Source organism: Orycteropus afer, unplaced genomic scaffold (genome assembly GCF_000298275.1).
Source record: "Orycteropus afer afer isolate SDZICR_OR568_19922 unplaced genomic scaffold, OryAfe1.0 scaffold00089, whole genome shotgun sequence".
NCBI lineage: Eukaryota > Metazoa > Chordata > Mammalia > Tubulidentata > Orycteropodidae > Orycteropus > Orycteropus afer.
The window spans coordinates 7,542,001-7,558,248 of NW_006921676.1; the positions used below are offsets into that span (position 1 = coordinate 7,542,001).

Here is a 16,248-nt window from a genome sequence, read left to right on the forward strand (position 1 = left end):
TCACGCAAATTCTTCTGCTAGTTGGGGTTTAGTCCAAATCTGCATCCTTTCCTTCAAGGCTCAGGGGTCCAAGATTATCTTCTGTGTCTGTGGTAATTGGTTTCCCTTTTCTTTGTTGAAGAGGGTCTGTGCAATCCTTCTGCCTAGTCCGCCATCTTGCCCCGCCTCACTCAGTGCTTTTTTAAAAAACATTTTTTAACGCCCTCTGGTAGCTTAGTGCCTAAGGCATTTGACTGCTAACCAGAAAGTTCACAGTTGAAACCTACCAGCCACTCTGCAGATGGAAAATGAGGCAGTCTACTTCTGTAAAGATTTATTGTCTCGGAAACCCAGTGGGGGTTACGATGCGTTGGAATTGACTTGATAGCAGTGAATTTGGTTTGAGCAGTGCTTTTTTACAGGTACAAACAACTTCAGCCAGATGAGCAGATGCTTCTTTCTTGTTGAAGGTGCCTAAAACAACATGTTAAAGTCCTTAAAAAAATTTTTAACAGTAGATTAAAGTTATTCAGAGTTTATTCAGTAGTCAAGGAGCTGTGGTAGGCATACTGGTTAAAGGGCTGGGCTGCTAACCAAAAAGTTTGGCAGTTAGAACCCGCCAGCCACTATGCAGGAGAAAGATGTGGCATTCTGCTTCTGTAAAGATTTTTACAGCCTTGGAAACCCTGTGAGCCAGTTCTCTGTCCTGCAGAATTGGAATCAACATGATGGTAGTGGGTTTGGTTTTGGTTATTCTGCAGTCTTCTCCGAAGAGAGTAGAATGTGCATCACTTTACTCCAGAATCTGAAGGTGGTTGGATTTGTGAAAAATGATAATCATTTGGCCTTTTATTCTGTCTTTAGAAATAGGCTGTGCTTCAGTGTTAGACATTTAAAACAGACATATATAAAAAGTTTTATATATGTATTGTTACTGAGGACTACTTATTATCTATCTATCTATCTATATATAAAGATAGGTATGTGTGTGTATATATGAAAATTTTAAAGAGAAAATCTTAACTTATTTTTAAATTATATTTCATTAAATCTAAAACAATGTCACTTGTAAGATGCATCATCATTATATGTATATCACCAAGAAAGAGTAATAGTTACAAGTTAAGCTGACACAATACTTTAACAGTCTCCAAAAAGTAATCCTGTTGAATAAGAGACGTTATCACTTCCAAATGATTTGACAATTTATCCAGCGGTCGATTGCATTGTTTGACATTTCTTAGGTAGGCAATTCTTTTGCATGTGTATCTGTAATAACATACAGTACAGCTTCTTCTCTTTAAGGATATCTTGCTTTCTTATGTACTATAAAGTATCTGTTACTGCTTCACATGGAAAAATGAAATTTCAGTCATTCTTTCAGTAATAATTACATTTATTTCACTAATTTCAAATATCTGCCCCACTGATGTTTCTGTAGGAGCTCTGGTGTTGTAGTGGTTAAAAGCATACGAAAAGTTCACCATTCAAACTCACCAGCTGTTCCATGGGAGAAAGATGAGGTAGTCTGCTTCCGTAAAGATTTACAGCCTTGGAAACCTTATGGGACATTTATACTCTGTACTAAAGGTCATTGTGAGTGAGAATTGACTTGATGTGATGGCAGTGGGTTTGGTTCAGCGTAGTGCCTGAGGTTCTTGACTGCTAACTAGAAGGCTGGCGATTCAAACCCACCAGCCACTCCTATGAAGGAAGGTTGGGTAACCTACTTCTGTAGTGATACTGCCTTGGAAACCCAAGGAGGGGTTGCTATGAGTTGGGTCCAACTCCATGGCACATAACAACAACATACCTTTCTGCAAACAGAAATTTTTTCAGTTTAATACAGCATCAGTTTAATCTTTTACACTGATTACAGTGTAATTATAACCACAATTATGGTTGAATCTAAAATTTGATACCAACAGTCTACATAACTCAAATGGTGCAAAGAATGTTGTTGTTGTTGTTGTTTGCCGTTGAGTTGGACCCGACTCATAGCGGCCCCTCCTTGGGTTTCCCAGGCAGTATCACTACGGAAATAGATTGCCCCATCTTCCTTCCGAGGAGTGGCTGGTGGATTTGAACCGCCAGCCTTCTGGTTAGCAGTCAAGTGCCATAGCCACTATGCTACCAGAGCTTAATATCACGCAAGTGCAGGCAGTGATTTTCAGTAAAAGATCCTTTATTTGGGCCAAAACAAATTTGTGATAACCCTGCCTTTTTCCATTTTATAGTATTTTTACCATTGTCCATACTGCTTACTATTTGTCACTAAAAACCAAACCCACAGCCATTGAGTCATTTCTGAGTCCTAGTGACCCCCATTGAGTTTCCAAGGTGGTAAATATTAATGGAAGTAGGTTGCCCTGTCTTTCTTCCGTGGAATGGCTGGTGGGTTTGAACTGCCAATCTTCTGGTTATTAGTCAAATGCCTTAGGCACTGTGCCACTAAGGATAGGCAAAATATAAAGGAGAAATAAAGAGAGAATAAAAAGAAGAAAGCAGTATGGTTAAGCGAGAGGGAGGTAGAACAGTAAGTTAGTTTGCTATTCATCTGTTTCCTATTGGTGTTTTCTTGTACTGAAGAGACCAAAAACTAAAATGTACATTTTTCAGACTTTTTTCTAGCTAGGGTGACAGATGTGATTTAAGATCCCATAATCAGACCTATTCTTAAGAGATTCAAATTCAAACCTGAGTTGTTACTGGGGAGAAAGACCACTTAGCACAGACATCTGTGTTGCTTATGCAGATTTAACAGGAATAGGGAAGCGCTGGACCCAATAGTTCTAGCAGTGATTTTCAAATTGCAACTAAGGTATTATGAGCAAAGAGTTATTTAGGATCTAGTCAGTAGTTATCTTCAAAGAGAATAGAAAGTACAAGTCACTTTACTGCAAAATCTGAATCTGGATTTATAAAAAGTGCTAATCATTTGACCTTTTATTCTCTTTAGTACTGTATCTATGCTTCTAAATTAGGGAATTTCACTTAAACAAGAGAATAACAATTGTGGTTAACGTTTATAGAAAAAAAAAGGGATAAGTGAGGTTTTGTTTTTTTTTTCTAAATCTGAACATCCCACCAAAATATCACTTAAAACTAATTTTATGAGAGCTGTTACTAATTCCTTAAACAAACAAACAAAAAACCCCCACAATTTCTGGGATATGAATTGTCTAAGATCTGAATAATTTGTGTACAAAATGCTTTGTTTTATTTTTCACATACTTGATTTAAGTAGCATTGTGTTTAATAATGAAATTAAGTGTTCTACTTGTTATTCGAAGTCAATTTTTTTAATTGTGCTTTAGGTGCAAGTTTACAGAGCAGAGTTTGCTTTACATTCAACATTACGTGTAGATTTAGTTTTATACCCCATTTACCATCCCAACACTAACCCAATCTCCTCTCCTCCCAGCTCCGTAAACCTCCCTCCACCCCCAGCCCCTCATAGGTATGCACTCCTACATGCCCTGCATTTCCTCCGTGCGAATGTTGCCCCTCTGGTGCCCTGTGGTCAATTGCTCCAAGGGATGCATGCTTTAAATGTATCTGTTCCCTGGGAGTTCTTTTTAATACCATACTTGAAGTTGTTTTAACAGCCTTTAGAGGGCAGTAAAGAATTACAAATGATTCTAACTCAAGGCACTAATGGTCATTCTTAATTTTGTATATAAAAACTATCCACTGTTCAGGTTAACCTAGGATGAGATACATTTTATTTATGTATTTATTGAACCTGAATGTAAATGTTGCTTTGCTTTTGGGACCATTGTAATTGTATGGTTACTCTTTCGTCCACTGTAAAAAGAAAAGTGCTGTATATAAATGTTTAAAATGTATTCTCAAGGCTCTGGTTAAAGAGATTCAATGGGTATTTTGTGTATAAGTTGTATTTTTAAAGAATTAAATGACTGAGTTGTACCTTGGGAATTAAGCCTACTTGTGAATTAATAGTCATCAGAGACCTTAATTAGATATTTTAGAAGTTCAGAAATATTTATAGCATATAGCATTCGACTTCTTGCATGATAAAGAAAAAGAATTCTTGTATTTTAGGGGTTTCAGACTTTTACTATATGAATTATCTTATCAGATTCATTTTCAATAGACAGTGTCTTCAAAGCAGCCACAGCCTTTATTATAAAAGAATGTCATTAAAGATACTGTCTTCTATTGTTATATTTGATAAGGGGATTTTAGACAGAAGGTGATTTTTCTAGAAGAAACTATGATTTGGTAGTACTTTAAAGCTATCAAAGGAAGGAATACCTATAATTACATTGTTGTTAAATTGACCTTAGTCATGGAAACCTTTTGACAAGGATGTGAGCTTGAATAATCAAGATATAAATGAATGCACAGACGATCTACTTTAATTTGGACTGTCTAACTCACTCATTCATGCAATAAATAATTATTGAAGGTCTACATTGTTATGCCTGCCTGTTGCTGGTCTAATGACAGATAAGATGAACAAGTTCCTTGTTATGTAAAGTTTATTGCCTGTTAAGACAAGATTGATATTTAAACAAAAAATTATTATACACTGTGATAATGTAAGGTGCTCCGATGGTGCAGTAGTTAAGACATTTGGCTGTTAACCAAAAGGTGGTTCGATCCCACCAGCCACTCCATAGGAGAAAGATGAGGCAGTCTGCTTCCGTAAAGATTTACAGCCTTGGAAACTCTATGGGAGTTGCTGTGAGTCAGAATTGACTCCATGGCAGTGAGTTTTTGACATCATTATATAACTGCCAAGGAGCTCTGGTAGCATAGTGCCTAAGGCACTTGACTGCTAACCAGAAGGCTGGTTGGGCAATCTACTTCCATAGTGATACTGCCTCGGAAACCCAAGGAGAGGTTGCTATGAGTAGGGTCTGACTCGATGGCCCATAACAGCAACAGCAACAACAACAACAACATGTAACTGCCAAACTACTGAGAATCATGGCCAGCCAAGTTGACACACTACCTTAACCATCACAAGTGACCTATGTTTCACAAAAACCCTTCTAATAACATTGAGAAAAATGAATCCAAGGAAAAGTCAAGAATAGAGATTGACAGACAAATCAATGCTAATAACTGTGAGGTGTTAGATTTCATTACTACAGCAGCAGTGTGGTTGGAGGGAAATGGTTTTGAGAAAGAGGTGTAGACGGTGGAACCAGTAGGATTGAATGCAGAGAGATGAGGAAGTAGAGCCAAGATTGAAATCTGGGTCTTTGACTTGAGAAACTTGGTGGATGATGATGTCATTTACTACAATGGGAAACACTGGAAGAAGGGGCAAGTTTGGATGAGACATTTAAGATACATGTGAGGTGGTTAGATTGATCTGAAGCTAAGACAGATCTGGACAAAAAGATTTTAGATGTCTTAGCTTAGATGAAACTTGAAGCCATGGGATTGAACGAGGTCACCCAAAAATAAAGTCAGAAAAGAAAAAGATATGGGAGCAAAGGAAAGTGGAAGAGGACTTCATAAAGGAGATGAAGATGAGGAGAAACAACTAGAAAGGTGGACAGAGTAGTGGGAGAGTATAGTTTGTCTGAAGCTAAGGAAAAAAGTATATCAAGGAGGAGGGAAAGATCAAATTTGGCAAAAATTGTCAAGATATCAAATTTGGTAAGAAATAAAAGCTGTTTAGGATTTTATAACAAAGATAGTTATATACTTTCCAGTGAGTTATGAAAGGGAATGTAAATAAATGAAGACAATGAGTATTAACTACTCTTACTGGCAGTGACATATGCTGTGAAGCAGAAAGAATGAGGGCAATAGCTGGAGAATTTGTTTAAACACTAATTTTAAAAGCTGGTGGGAAGAAGGAAGTAGTAGTTGAAAAGTCATTGGAGAAAGGTAGAAAGGAAGAGAAGGCTTTCAGAACATATAAATGGGGGCTTAGCCTTAGAGGGGCATGCTATTAAGTTTATAGGTTTGATGACAAGATGATGGATGAAGTAGTTCCCACCTGATAGCTTTTTGACTTCATGACATGTAAGGAAGGTGGTCGGTCACCTTCTGAAAATGTGAGAGAAGATGGTCGTGGGATCAAGGGTTTTAGAGTAGGCTGAAAACAGCAGTTTCATAATAAGGGAGAGAAAAAGGATTGCTAGACAGCATTGAAGACTAACAGGTTGAATCCCATTCATTTTTTGGTTGATACACAAGATTGCACAATGATGATTTTTTAAATAAATGTTTTTTGTTTTGTGGCCATTCACTTGTATTTTCATTTCCAAATGTGGGTGATATTAATGAATCTAGAAAATTAGTCAGTAGTGGTGAAGTTGTGTACTTAAGAAAATAGAATTGTAAAACAGAATTCATGATTTAATCACCATGTATGTATTTTCAAAATGTCTTAACACCAAAGATAAAGAAAATCCTGATTTATGAGGGATCTCAAAAATAAAATGTAAAAAGGTTAGCAAAAAATGTATGACAATCTATTAAAAAACAACCCTTTATCCAAATGCTGTTGAACTGATTGTGAATATGACTCCATGAGAAAAACTCCAAAGACTTCAAGTAACATAGAATAACAAGAACAATAAAAACTTGAATGTTCATGGAATTGTATAATTTCTTTTATTATGTATAGAAGATTGACTTGGAGCTAAAAACTGGAGAGTAGTAGGTATAAAAATGTTCCTGTTGTCCTTCTCTAACAAATACACATTCGCCCAGAAATAGTGCCTACTGAACATTGTTTATGTCATCTACCAGAAGGAGTATATGATGAACCCACAGTGATGTTAAACTTTCTCTGATAGAAAAATGCCAACCTTGATAAGTATAAATGATGTAGATGTCTCTCCAGTGCAAAATAGGTGACATTCACTACGAATAAGAGTAAAACAGTATTATTTCAGGAAAATATGTAACATGTTTGTAGAGAATGATAGATTCGGAGACATTGGATATCATTGTGAGATCTGAATATCATTATATATAACTTGTAAAGACAATAAATTTGTTTCCCAATAAAAAAGCCCACCAGAAATCTATGATAAAATTAAGGGCATTAAAAAAAAAAAAAAAATCTTCCATAAATGGTATCTAAACTATTTCGTATAACTGTTTGCCACACTACAGAGAAGTCAAGTTACGTTCCAGAAAGATCTTGAGAACCAATATGTGTACACTCCTATACCCATGTTGAAAGCTTTAAATCTACTCTAGACAGTTGTATAGGTAAGACTATCTAACTTTAGAATACTCATCATCGGCCATTGATTGAAGAGGGTAGCCTACGCCCCTCCCCCCTTGTTACTGCAGGGGCTTTGCTAGGGGAGGGGGAGATACGGTCCTGTATTCAAGCTCTGGGTGAACCTAAAATATAGTTATAAATGGTAGCTATTTCTCTTAGAAGCTGAAAGTGTAATATAGCTGGATATCACTTAAAACAGCATCTTGTTATACTGTTTTACATTTGAAAAATACAGTATTCATTTTAGTTAAATAAACTTTGAGGATTAAACTAAGAATCTAGCCCCCTTTTATAGTTTCCAGTAGGGAGAAGTACATTCTTCAGTCTAGGTTTACAAATGAAATGTGAGAGTTGTTTTTGGTTGAGTATTTAAGTGAGTTATAGATGTATAACAATATAAAAGAAGTTAGCTATGCTTGGGACACAAGCCTGATATTTTGAGATGGTTGTCTTAGAGGAAAGTCTTTGGTAATAGGCAGAATAATAGGCAGATGCACTATTGATCTGAAGGACAGTTGAAGTTGTTTTTTTTTTTTTTTTTTTTTTAATAGTTACATAGGTAAGATTATATCTCTGGTTGTAGATATTTGCTGTATTAGAGATCTTTTGCTTCACAAGGAACAGGTGGAGTTCTTGATCTTTTTAAGTAAATTTTGAGTAAGTCTTTAAAAAATAGGTGATAGTATTTGGAAAATGAAACACTATGAGGTCCTGGAATGAACTTACTCTCCCAATGTTACTATGTAGGCATGTTTTGGTTTAGATGCCCTGTTTAGGACTGGCTTTTTGCATGTGGGGAAAATTACTTCTAGACACTGTTCATTATTAGGCCTTTTACCTTTATGACGCTGTTAATTGCCAAGTTGTTTGTATTTTCACCTGAGGAACAGTGTGTTATTATCACTCCTTTTAAAAAATTATTTCAACCCAAATGTGTACATTATGGATTCAGTCATTATGTATCAATCAATCAATCAATCAATAAATCAATCAATCAATCAATCAATCAATCTCTGTTACCTCCTTGAAATAAAATGCTTTTTTTGTGTTTTGAAATTTATTTTTTTAGCATCTTTTTTTTAATTGACTATACAAGTTTCATTTAAGTTTTGGTAAGGAAGAAGAAAAATAATCATACCTTTAAATTTCTCACAAGAAACGTGCTCATATATAGCATTGCCACTACTTCCTTTCTATCATCATGTACTTCAAGATTCTTTGGGTAAATACTTGGAATAACTGTCTTTTCCTGACCCTTTGTAGAATTCCAGCTCCTTGATGAAGATAAAATATTTGGAATCTGAATAATGTCCTCTTTCTACATTCTTTTCTCCTTATCATTTTCCAGATATATAGCTCATATCTATAAAACTGTACATTTCCTCAAAATCAGAGTATTTTAGTACTTGTTAATATAATCTGTACTTTTGTTCAGTATTTATATAATTTAAGTATATCTTTATGCTTATATGTGTTTGGTCATCTGTTTAAGAATGTAGATTTTTACAAGGCTTACAATAATCTTCCCCCACCTCCTTCCTCTCACCTCTCTCGCTTTCTTCCCTTCTGATAGCCTCTCTCCCTCTCATCTTTCCTCACCTCTCTCCCCATCTCTATTTCTGTAGCTCTGGTAGCATAGTGGCTAAGACACTTGCCTGCTCACCAGAAGGCTGGCGGTTCAAACCCACCAGCCACTCCTCGGAAGGAGGTTGGGCAATCCTACTTCTGTAGTGATACTGCCTCGGAAACCCAAGGAGGGGTCGCTATGAGTCAGGGCTGACTTGACGGCACATAACAACAACAACAACCAAATAATACCTGTTAAACCAAAATAGCAAAATCACTACAATGTCATTGATTCTTAACTTTTAGAAAGGAATATTATTTAAAGTATATATTGCCAAGGGGCTCTGGTGGCGTAGTGCTTAAGGCATTTGACTGCTAACCAGAAGACTGGTGGTTCAAACCCACCAGCCACTCCTCAGAAGGAAGGTTGGGCAATCTATTTCTGTAGTGATACTGCCTCGGAAACCCAAGGAGGGGTCACTATGAGTTGGATCCAACTTGATGGCAGTGAGTTTGGTTTTTTGGTTTTATATATTGCCAGTGTAGTTACATTCCAGTTTATATATTTCACTTAATCATTACTCTCACAAAGTGACAAGGCAGCTTTTTTGAATAACTCCATGCAGCAACAAATATCTCACTATCTATATTTCTGTTTAGGTAGCTTATTAAAAGCATTTGAAGAGGTAATAAAAATACATTAAATCTGATCTGTATTAAAATTTTCTTATAATCATTCCTCTGATAGCTTATCTTTGATTTGAACCATCATATACATTCGTGTAACATAATACTCTGGTATCATCTTTGAACAAAAAATTAAAAGTACTGGCAGAGAATTGCTGTCTGGTGGTGACCTTCAAACCTTTTGATGGTTTCATAATCTCATGAAGAATAAGAGCAGAGTCTGAACTCACCCTTAACCTCTTTCAAAGGTTCATATTTCTCTCAGTGATAAGGTCACATTTCAGTTCCTTAAAGAAATGTCATTTTTATCTCTCAAATAGCTGGACAGTAATAAGTGTTTCATCCTCAGTAGGTAGACTAATTGTAAAGAAACAATAAAATAGATCTTATATTTATTCAAGACACTACATTATTGTAAAATAAAATTTTTGTCTTTAACTTTGAAATACAATTATGGTTGTTTCATGCCATTCTTTATTAGGTTCTTATATTTTAAAGTAATATAATACCACTTGATTAGACAGCTAAATCTTTGTTTAACTTGATTGGCACAGAAATTGATTATGGAGAGGTTGTCTCCAGTTTTAAGGATTCAAGAATTAAAGTGAGTTTTTTGAAAGATAAATTTCAGATAAATAAGAGGAATAACATTGTGTTTGTTTAAAAATATATTTTCATTTTATGTTTAACATAAATTCTTTGGCTTCTCTTACAGAGTTTTCTGGGGTGCTGCATCAGTGTCACATTCTGGCTTCTGAAATGGTCCATTTCATTCATCAAATGCAGTATTACATTACATTTGAGGTACATTTTAATCATCCTGTTGATTTTAGTTTAAATAAGTCATTTCTTACTTATTTCCTAAATGTCTTGTTTTATATTGGGATGAACATGAACTTATTCAAAGGTTTTGAATTGTCTTCTAGGTGCTTGAGTGTTCTTGGGATGAACTTTGGAACAAAGTACAGCAAGCTCAAGATCTGGATCACATTATTGCAGCACATGAGGTTTTCTTAGATACCATCATTTCTCGATGTCTGCTGGACAGTGACTCCAGAGTAAGACTCTTCCTTGTTTTACAGCCTTGAATGAAATAATAACATTCTTCTTTTCTTGGTTTTCTATCAAATGGAAATAACTTGATGCAGCCACGTTACCTACTGCCATGGAGTCAGTTCTGATTTGTAGCAATGCATAGGACAGATTAGAAATATCCTGTTGAGTTTCCAAGGCTATAAATGTTTATGGAAACAGACTACCACAATTTTCTCCCCTGGAGCGACTGGTACATTTGAACTGCCAAACTTTTTTTCAAATGCTTTAACCACTGTATCACCAGAGCTCCTTGTAGCCGGATTAGTAGTAATTAAAACACTTTTATTAGAAGTTTATGCTCTAGCTACACTATTTCTGAACAGAAGTGGAACAGTAGTGCTGAAACAAGGAGAACATGCTCTAAAATGTCTAAAATATATATATAAATGATAAAGGTAACAGTCTTTTAAAAGTATCTATTCATTACCTCCAAAAAACCAAAACCAAGCTCCCTGCTGTTAAGTTAGATCTGAGTCATAATGACCCCTCCGTGGGTTTTCAAGGTGGTATCACTACGGAAGTAGATTGCCTCATCTTCTTCCAAGGAGTGGCAGGTGGGTTTGAACCGCCAGCCTTCTGGTTAGCAGTCAGATGCCTTAGGCACTATGCCACCAGAACTCCTATTTATTACCTAGGTGTAATAATTTCTTATTGAATTGTTCATAATTAAAAATAATTTTAAAGCTATCTTCTTTGATGGATCAAGTGATCATAAATTGATGGTTTTGTGTTGGTGAAAGGTAGTATCTGAACAGAATAAGCAAAGCTATATAAGAACAAAACAAACTACATGAAAATTCAACAGAGTAATGTAAAGAAATCTAGAACCCATCAAGTTATATTTTTATTTTCTTAATCTAGGGGTAATAGACTTTTCTATTTTTTACTTTCATTAAGGTGGTATCTGGCTACCTGGGTTACAAAATAGAATGCTTATTTAGATAAATTCTAAATAGTCTCTTGCCCTGTTTTGTTAACATTCTTTTCTTTTATGGGCTTCTGTTTCCAAAGCTGAATGTTACATATGGCAAATCTTCCTGAGTGTGAATTTTATTCAAAATTCTGGGATAAAAGAACATGCTGCTTTCACTTGAAACAAATATATTGTTAGGTAAGAGGCAAAAGTCGAGTTCATTTTTGAAATTGAATTTAAGACTTCAAAGAAAGGTCAGGCTTGCAGAGGTCTGCTTCAGAGTAAACTTTTCAGTCTCTTCAAGGGTTCTTTCATGGAAAAAAGCATTACTTTAGGGCTTTTTTTCTAAATTTGATATATTTAGATTGGCCAGCCATGGTTAAGAAAATAGGTATTTCGATATGCTGAATTCCATTATTACAGTTATCAATCCTATGTGTAGTAAAATTGCTCAGATCAAAGATGTTTCTATATGGAACATATCTATATGTTTTTATAAAGGAATTGAAATAATGGCACAAAAATCATTTAAAGTACTTTGAATATAATTTAAGAAATGTAAATCTCAGGCTTTGGGCCTTCCATCCTCTTATTACTACTAGTAAGCTTAGTCTTTATCTCATTGAAATTATAGAAAGTTTGAGAATTTCTCAGAACTGATTGCCAGTTTATACATTTATCTATTTAATAAATATAGATAAGCATCTTCATTATGGTATTATAGATGTTGCTATAATAACAAATAGGACATCATTCCTATGCTAGAGGAATTCACTATTGTGAGTATAATAAAGTTAAGTTTATCTGCCTACATACTAAAATGTTGTTGTCCTCGCTTTTAAAGAGCATTCTCGTATTTTGAGACAGATTTGTTTGTTCTGCCAGTCCTTGGTATTTTCAATATTTTTCACTAACACCATAATTCAAATAGATCAGTTTTTCTTCTTAACTGCTGCTTCCATAGATGTTGATTATGGATCCAGCTAAAATTAAATCCTTGACAATTTCAGTCTTTTCTCCATTTATCATGATGTTGCTTATTTATTGGTCCACCTGTGAGGATTTCTGTTTTCTTTATGTTGAATATCCATATTATGTTTATAATCCATATTGAGGGTTGTAGTCTTTGATCTTCATTAAAGAGTACTTTAAATCCTCTTCGCTTTCAGCAAGCAAGGTTGTATCAGCGGCATATCACCTGTTATTAGTGAATCTTCCTTCAGTCCCAGTTCCACATTCTTCATATAGTCTGGCTTCTTGGATTATTTACTCAGAATACAGATTAAATGAGAATGATGAAAGAATACAACTCTACAAACACCTTTGCTGGTTTTAAACCATGCAGGATCCCCTTGTTCTGTATGAACACCTGCTTCCTGATATGTACAGGTTCCTCATGAGCACAATTATGTGTTCTGGAATTCCCATTCTTCACAGTATTATCCATAATTTGTTATGATCCACACAGTGAAACATAGGTAAACATTTTCTGGTACTCTGAGCTGTTAGCGAAGGTCCATCTTACATCAGCAATGATATCCCTCGTTCCATGTACTCTTCTGAATCTAATTTCTGGCCATTCCCTGTTTATATACTGCTGCAACCATTTTTTAATTATCTTCTTCCAAGTTTTCAGCATGTGATACTAATGATGTTATTCAATAATTTCTGCTTTTTGTTGGATCCCCTTTCTTTGGAATGAGCATAAATATGGATCTCTTCTAGAAGGTTGCCCAGGTAACTGTCTTCCAAATTTTGACCATAAATAAATGAACACTTCTACCATGGCATCTATTTGTTGAAGCATCTCAACTGGTATTGTGAATTTCTGGAGCCTTGTTTTCCATGAATTCCTTCAGTACAGCTTGGACTCCTTCCTTTAATACCATTAGTTCTCAATCATATGCTACTTCTTGAAAGGGTTGAACATTTCAAGAATGTTGAACCATTCTTTTTGGTACAGTGACTATATTCCTTCTACTTTTGATGCTTCCTGCATTGTTTAATATTTTGCCCATAGAGTCCTTCGATATTACATCTCAAGGCTTGAAAGTTTTCTTCAGTTCTTTCAGCTTGAGAAATGCTGAGCATGTTCTTCTCTTTTGGTTTTCTAGGTCCAGGTCTTTGTACATTGCAATATAATACTTTGTCTTCTCCAGCCACCCTTGAAGTCTTCTGTTCAGCTCTTCTATTTACTTTAGCTACTCTACATTTAAGAGCAAGTTTCAGAGTCTCTTTTCTGATATCTATTTTGGTCTATTCTTTCTTTAAAACTTGGCTTTTAAATGACCTTTTGCATTCTTCATGTGTGGTGTCTTTGATGTCACCCCGAAACTTGTGTGCTTTTCAGTCATTAGATTTCATTGCAAGGTATCTATTTTTGAGATGGTCTCTAAATTGAAGTGGGATATACTCAAATTCATATTTTGGCTCTCATGGACTTGTTTAATTTTCTTGAGCTTCAACTTGAGCTGGCATATGAGCAGTTGATGATCTATTCCACATTTGCCCCTTGGCCTTGTTCTGAGTGATGATATTGAGCTTCTCCTTCATCTCTTTCCACAGATGTGGTCAATTTGATTCCTCTGTATTCCTTCTGGTGAGGTCCACATGTGTAGTCACTGTTTATGTTGAAAAAAGATATTTTCAATGAATAAGTCATTGGTCTTGCAAAATTCTGTCTTGCAATCTCCAGTGTCATTTCTATCACCAAGACCATATTTTTCACATACCAATGTTTCTTCTTTGTAACTTCCACATTCCATTCATTAGTATTTATCTATACACTTGATTGCATGTTTGGTCAATTTCAGATTGCAGTAGTTGATAAAAATCTTCAATTTCTTCGTCTTTGGCTTTAATGGTTGGTGCATAAATTTGAATAATAGTAATATTAACTGGTCTTCCAAAACCAAAACCAAACTCACTGCCGTCAGGTCAGATCCAACTCATAGTGACCCCTCCTTGGGTTTCCAAGGCAATGTCACTATGGAGGTAGATTGATTGCCCAGTCTTCCTTCTGAAGAGTGGCTGGTGGGTTTGAACTGCCAGCCTTCTGGTTAGCAGTCAAATGCTTTAGATATTATGTAACCAGAGCTCCCATGTAGGCATATAGATATTATTCTATCACTGACAGCATCATATTTCAGGTTAGAGTCTGAAATGTTCTTTTTTGATGGTGAATGTAACACCATTACTTTTCAATTTGTCATTCCCAGTATAGGAGAATATATGACTGCCTAGTTCAAAATGGCCAATTCCAATCTATTTCATTTTGAGTCGTGCCTCATCAGGAAAGGAAGGTCCCCAAAACTTTACGCCATCCATGTCATTACTCCACTTTGAGGAGGCAGCTCTTCCTCGGTCATATTTTGGGTGCCTAAGAGACTTTTTAGGCAAGAGGAATTTGTAAAAAACATGGAATTCCTGAAAGCCAGTGAATTATAATATGACACTAAAACTCTTTAAGAATAATTTTATCTCATCAGAAGAATCTCACCTCTATAAGTGAAAGCAACATTGCTGATTAAATAGCTGCTTCATTGCAGAGAATTTTAATTACATCCCATGTAGGTAATTTTTCAGTAATATAAACATTATTTCAGGGTATTACATGGTATCATGCACAGAAACTCTTACTGCTTTCTGATGCCATAATTTGGATCCAGGCTTTAATACCTGTGATCATTCTAAACTTCCCCTACAAATGATCCACATTATTTTAGTTCATGTTGTTTTTATGTTGTTGCGTGTATAGGGGAATGCTTTTTAAATAATGTGTTGATAATTCTAAAATATTTTATTTAAAAACTTAGGAAATGTGTTGAAGTTCTTTTCATATAAAGAAATACATTGTCTTATCTCTTCAGGCACTTTTAAATCAACTTAGAGCTGTGTTTGATCAAATTATTGAACTTCAGAATGCTCAAGATGCAATATACAGAGCTGCTTTGGAAGAGTTACAGAAACGATTACAATTTGAGGAGAAAAAGAGACAGCATGAAATTGAGGTATGTTTTTTTTTTTTTTACTATTGGATTTATCTGCTTTAATAATAAACTTGTTTACAATATGAACATACAATTCACTTTCTGACTTAAATTTAAGAGCAAGTTTTCATACAAATTCAGACCATACTCACATCCCTATTTGGGAATCTTTATGAAATACTGACTATTGAAGATGGACTGTGGTCATCATCACCATTATCATTTGAAAAAATAGAAAAGGGCTGTTAAATTCATGAATATCACACATATCTTGCCAGTTTTTACTTATAAGTGCCAAGGTACCGACATCCTTCTGGATTGGCATGTACAGAGTGGTAACTCTAACTTTATGTTGCTTTTATTATTTTAAGCTGATGAATCTTACTCTGTAACTTATTTTGCATATACATAGGAATCTAATTTCTCCACTTCAAGTTATTTGCAGTGACCTTAAAGGAGCCCTGGTGGTGCAGTGGTTAAGGCTCTCAGCTCCTAACAGAGTGGATGGTGGTTCAAACCCACTAGCCACCCTGTGGGAGAAAGATAAGGTTGTCTGCTTCTGTAAAAATTTAGTCTTGGAAACCCTATGGGGCATTTATTCTCTGTCTTATAGGGTCACAATGAGGAATCAACTTGACAGCAGTGGGTGGGCAGTGACCTTACTTACATTAAGTACTTTATGTACATATGTATTAAATACAATGTATTAAAGTACTTACATTAAGTACTTTATGTTCTCTTTTACCTTAATTATGAAGGTTGTTAAACCAGTTTGGCTATTTATGGAAGTTCTT

At 35.3% G+C, this 16,248-nt stretch overlaps 1 protein-coding gene across 1 annotated transcript in view; it reads left to right on the forward strand.

Moving 5' to 3' along the window:
• The window catches only part of TUBGCP3 (tubulin gamma complex associated protein 3), a 220,043-nt gene that overhangs the window by 178,980 nt on the left and 24,815 nt on the right, over positions 1–16,248 (forward strand). The window contains exons 18-20 of the mRNA XM_007942386.2: positions 10,173–10,261; positions 10,384–10,515; positions 15,335–15,475. Coding sequence (XP_007940577.1) covers positions 10,173–10,261; positions 10,384–10,515; positions 15,335–15,475 — 362 coding nt within the window. The remainder of the gene's footprint in view (positions 1–10,172; positions 10,262–10,383; positions 10,516–15,334; positions 15,476–16,248) is intronic.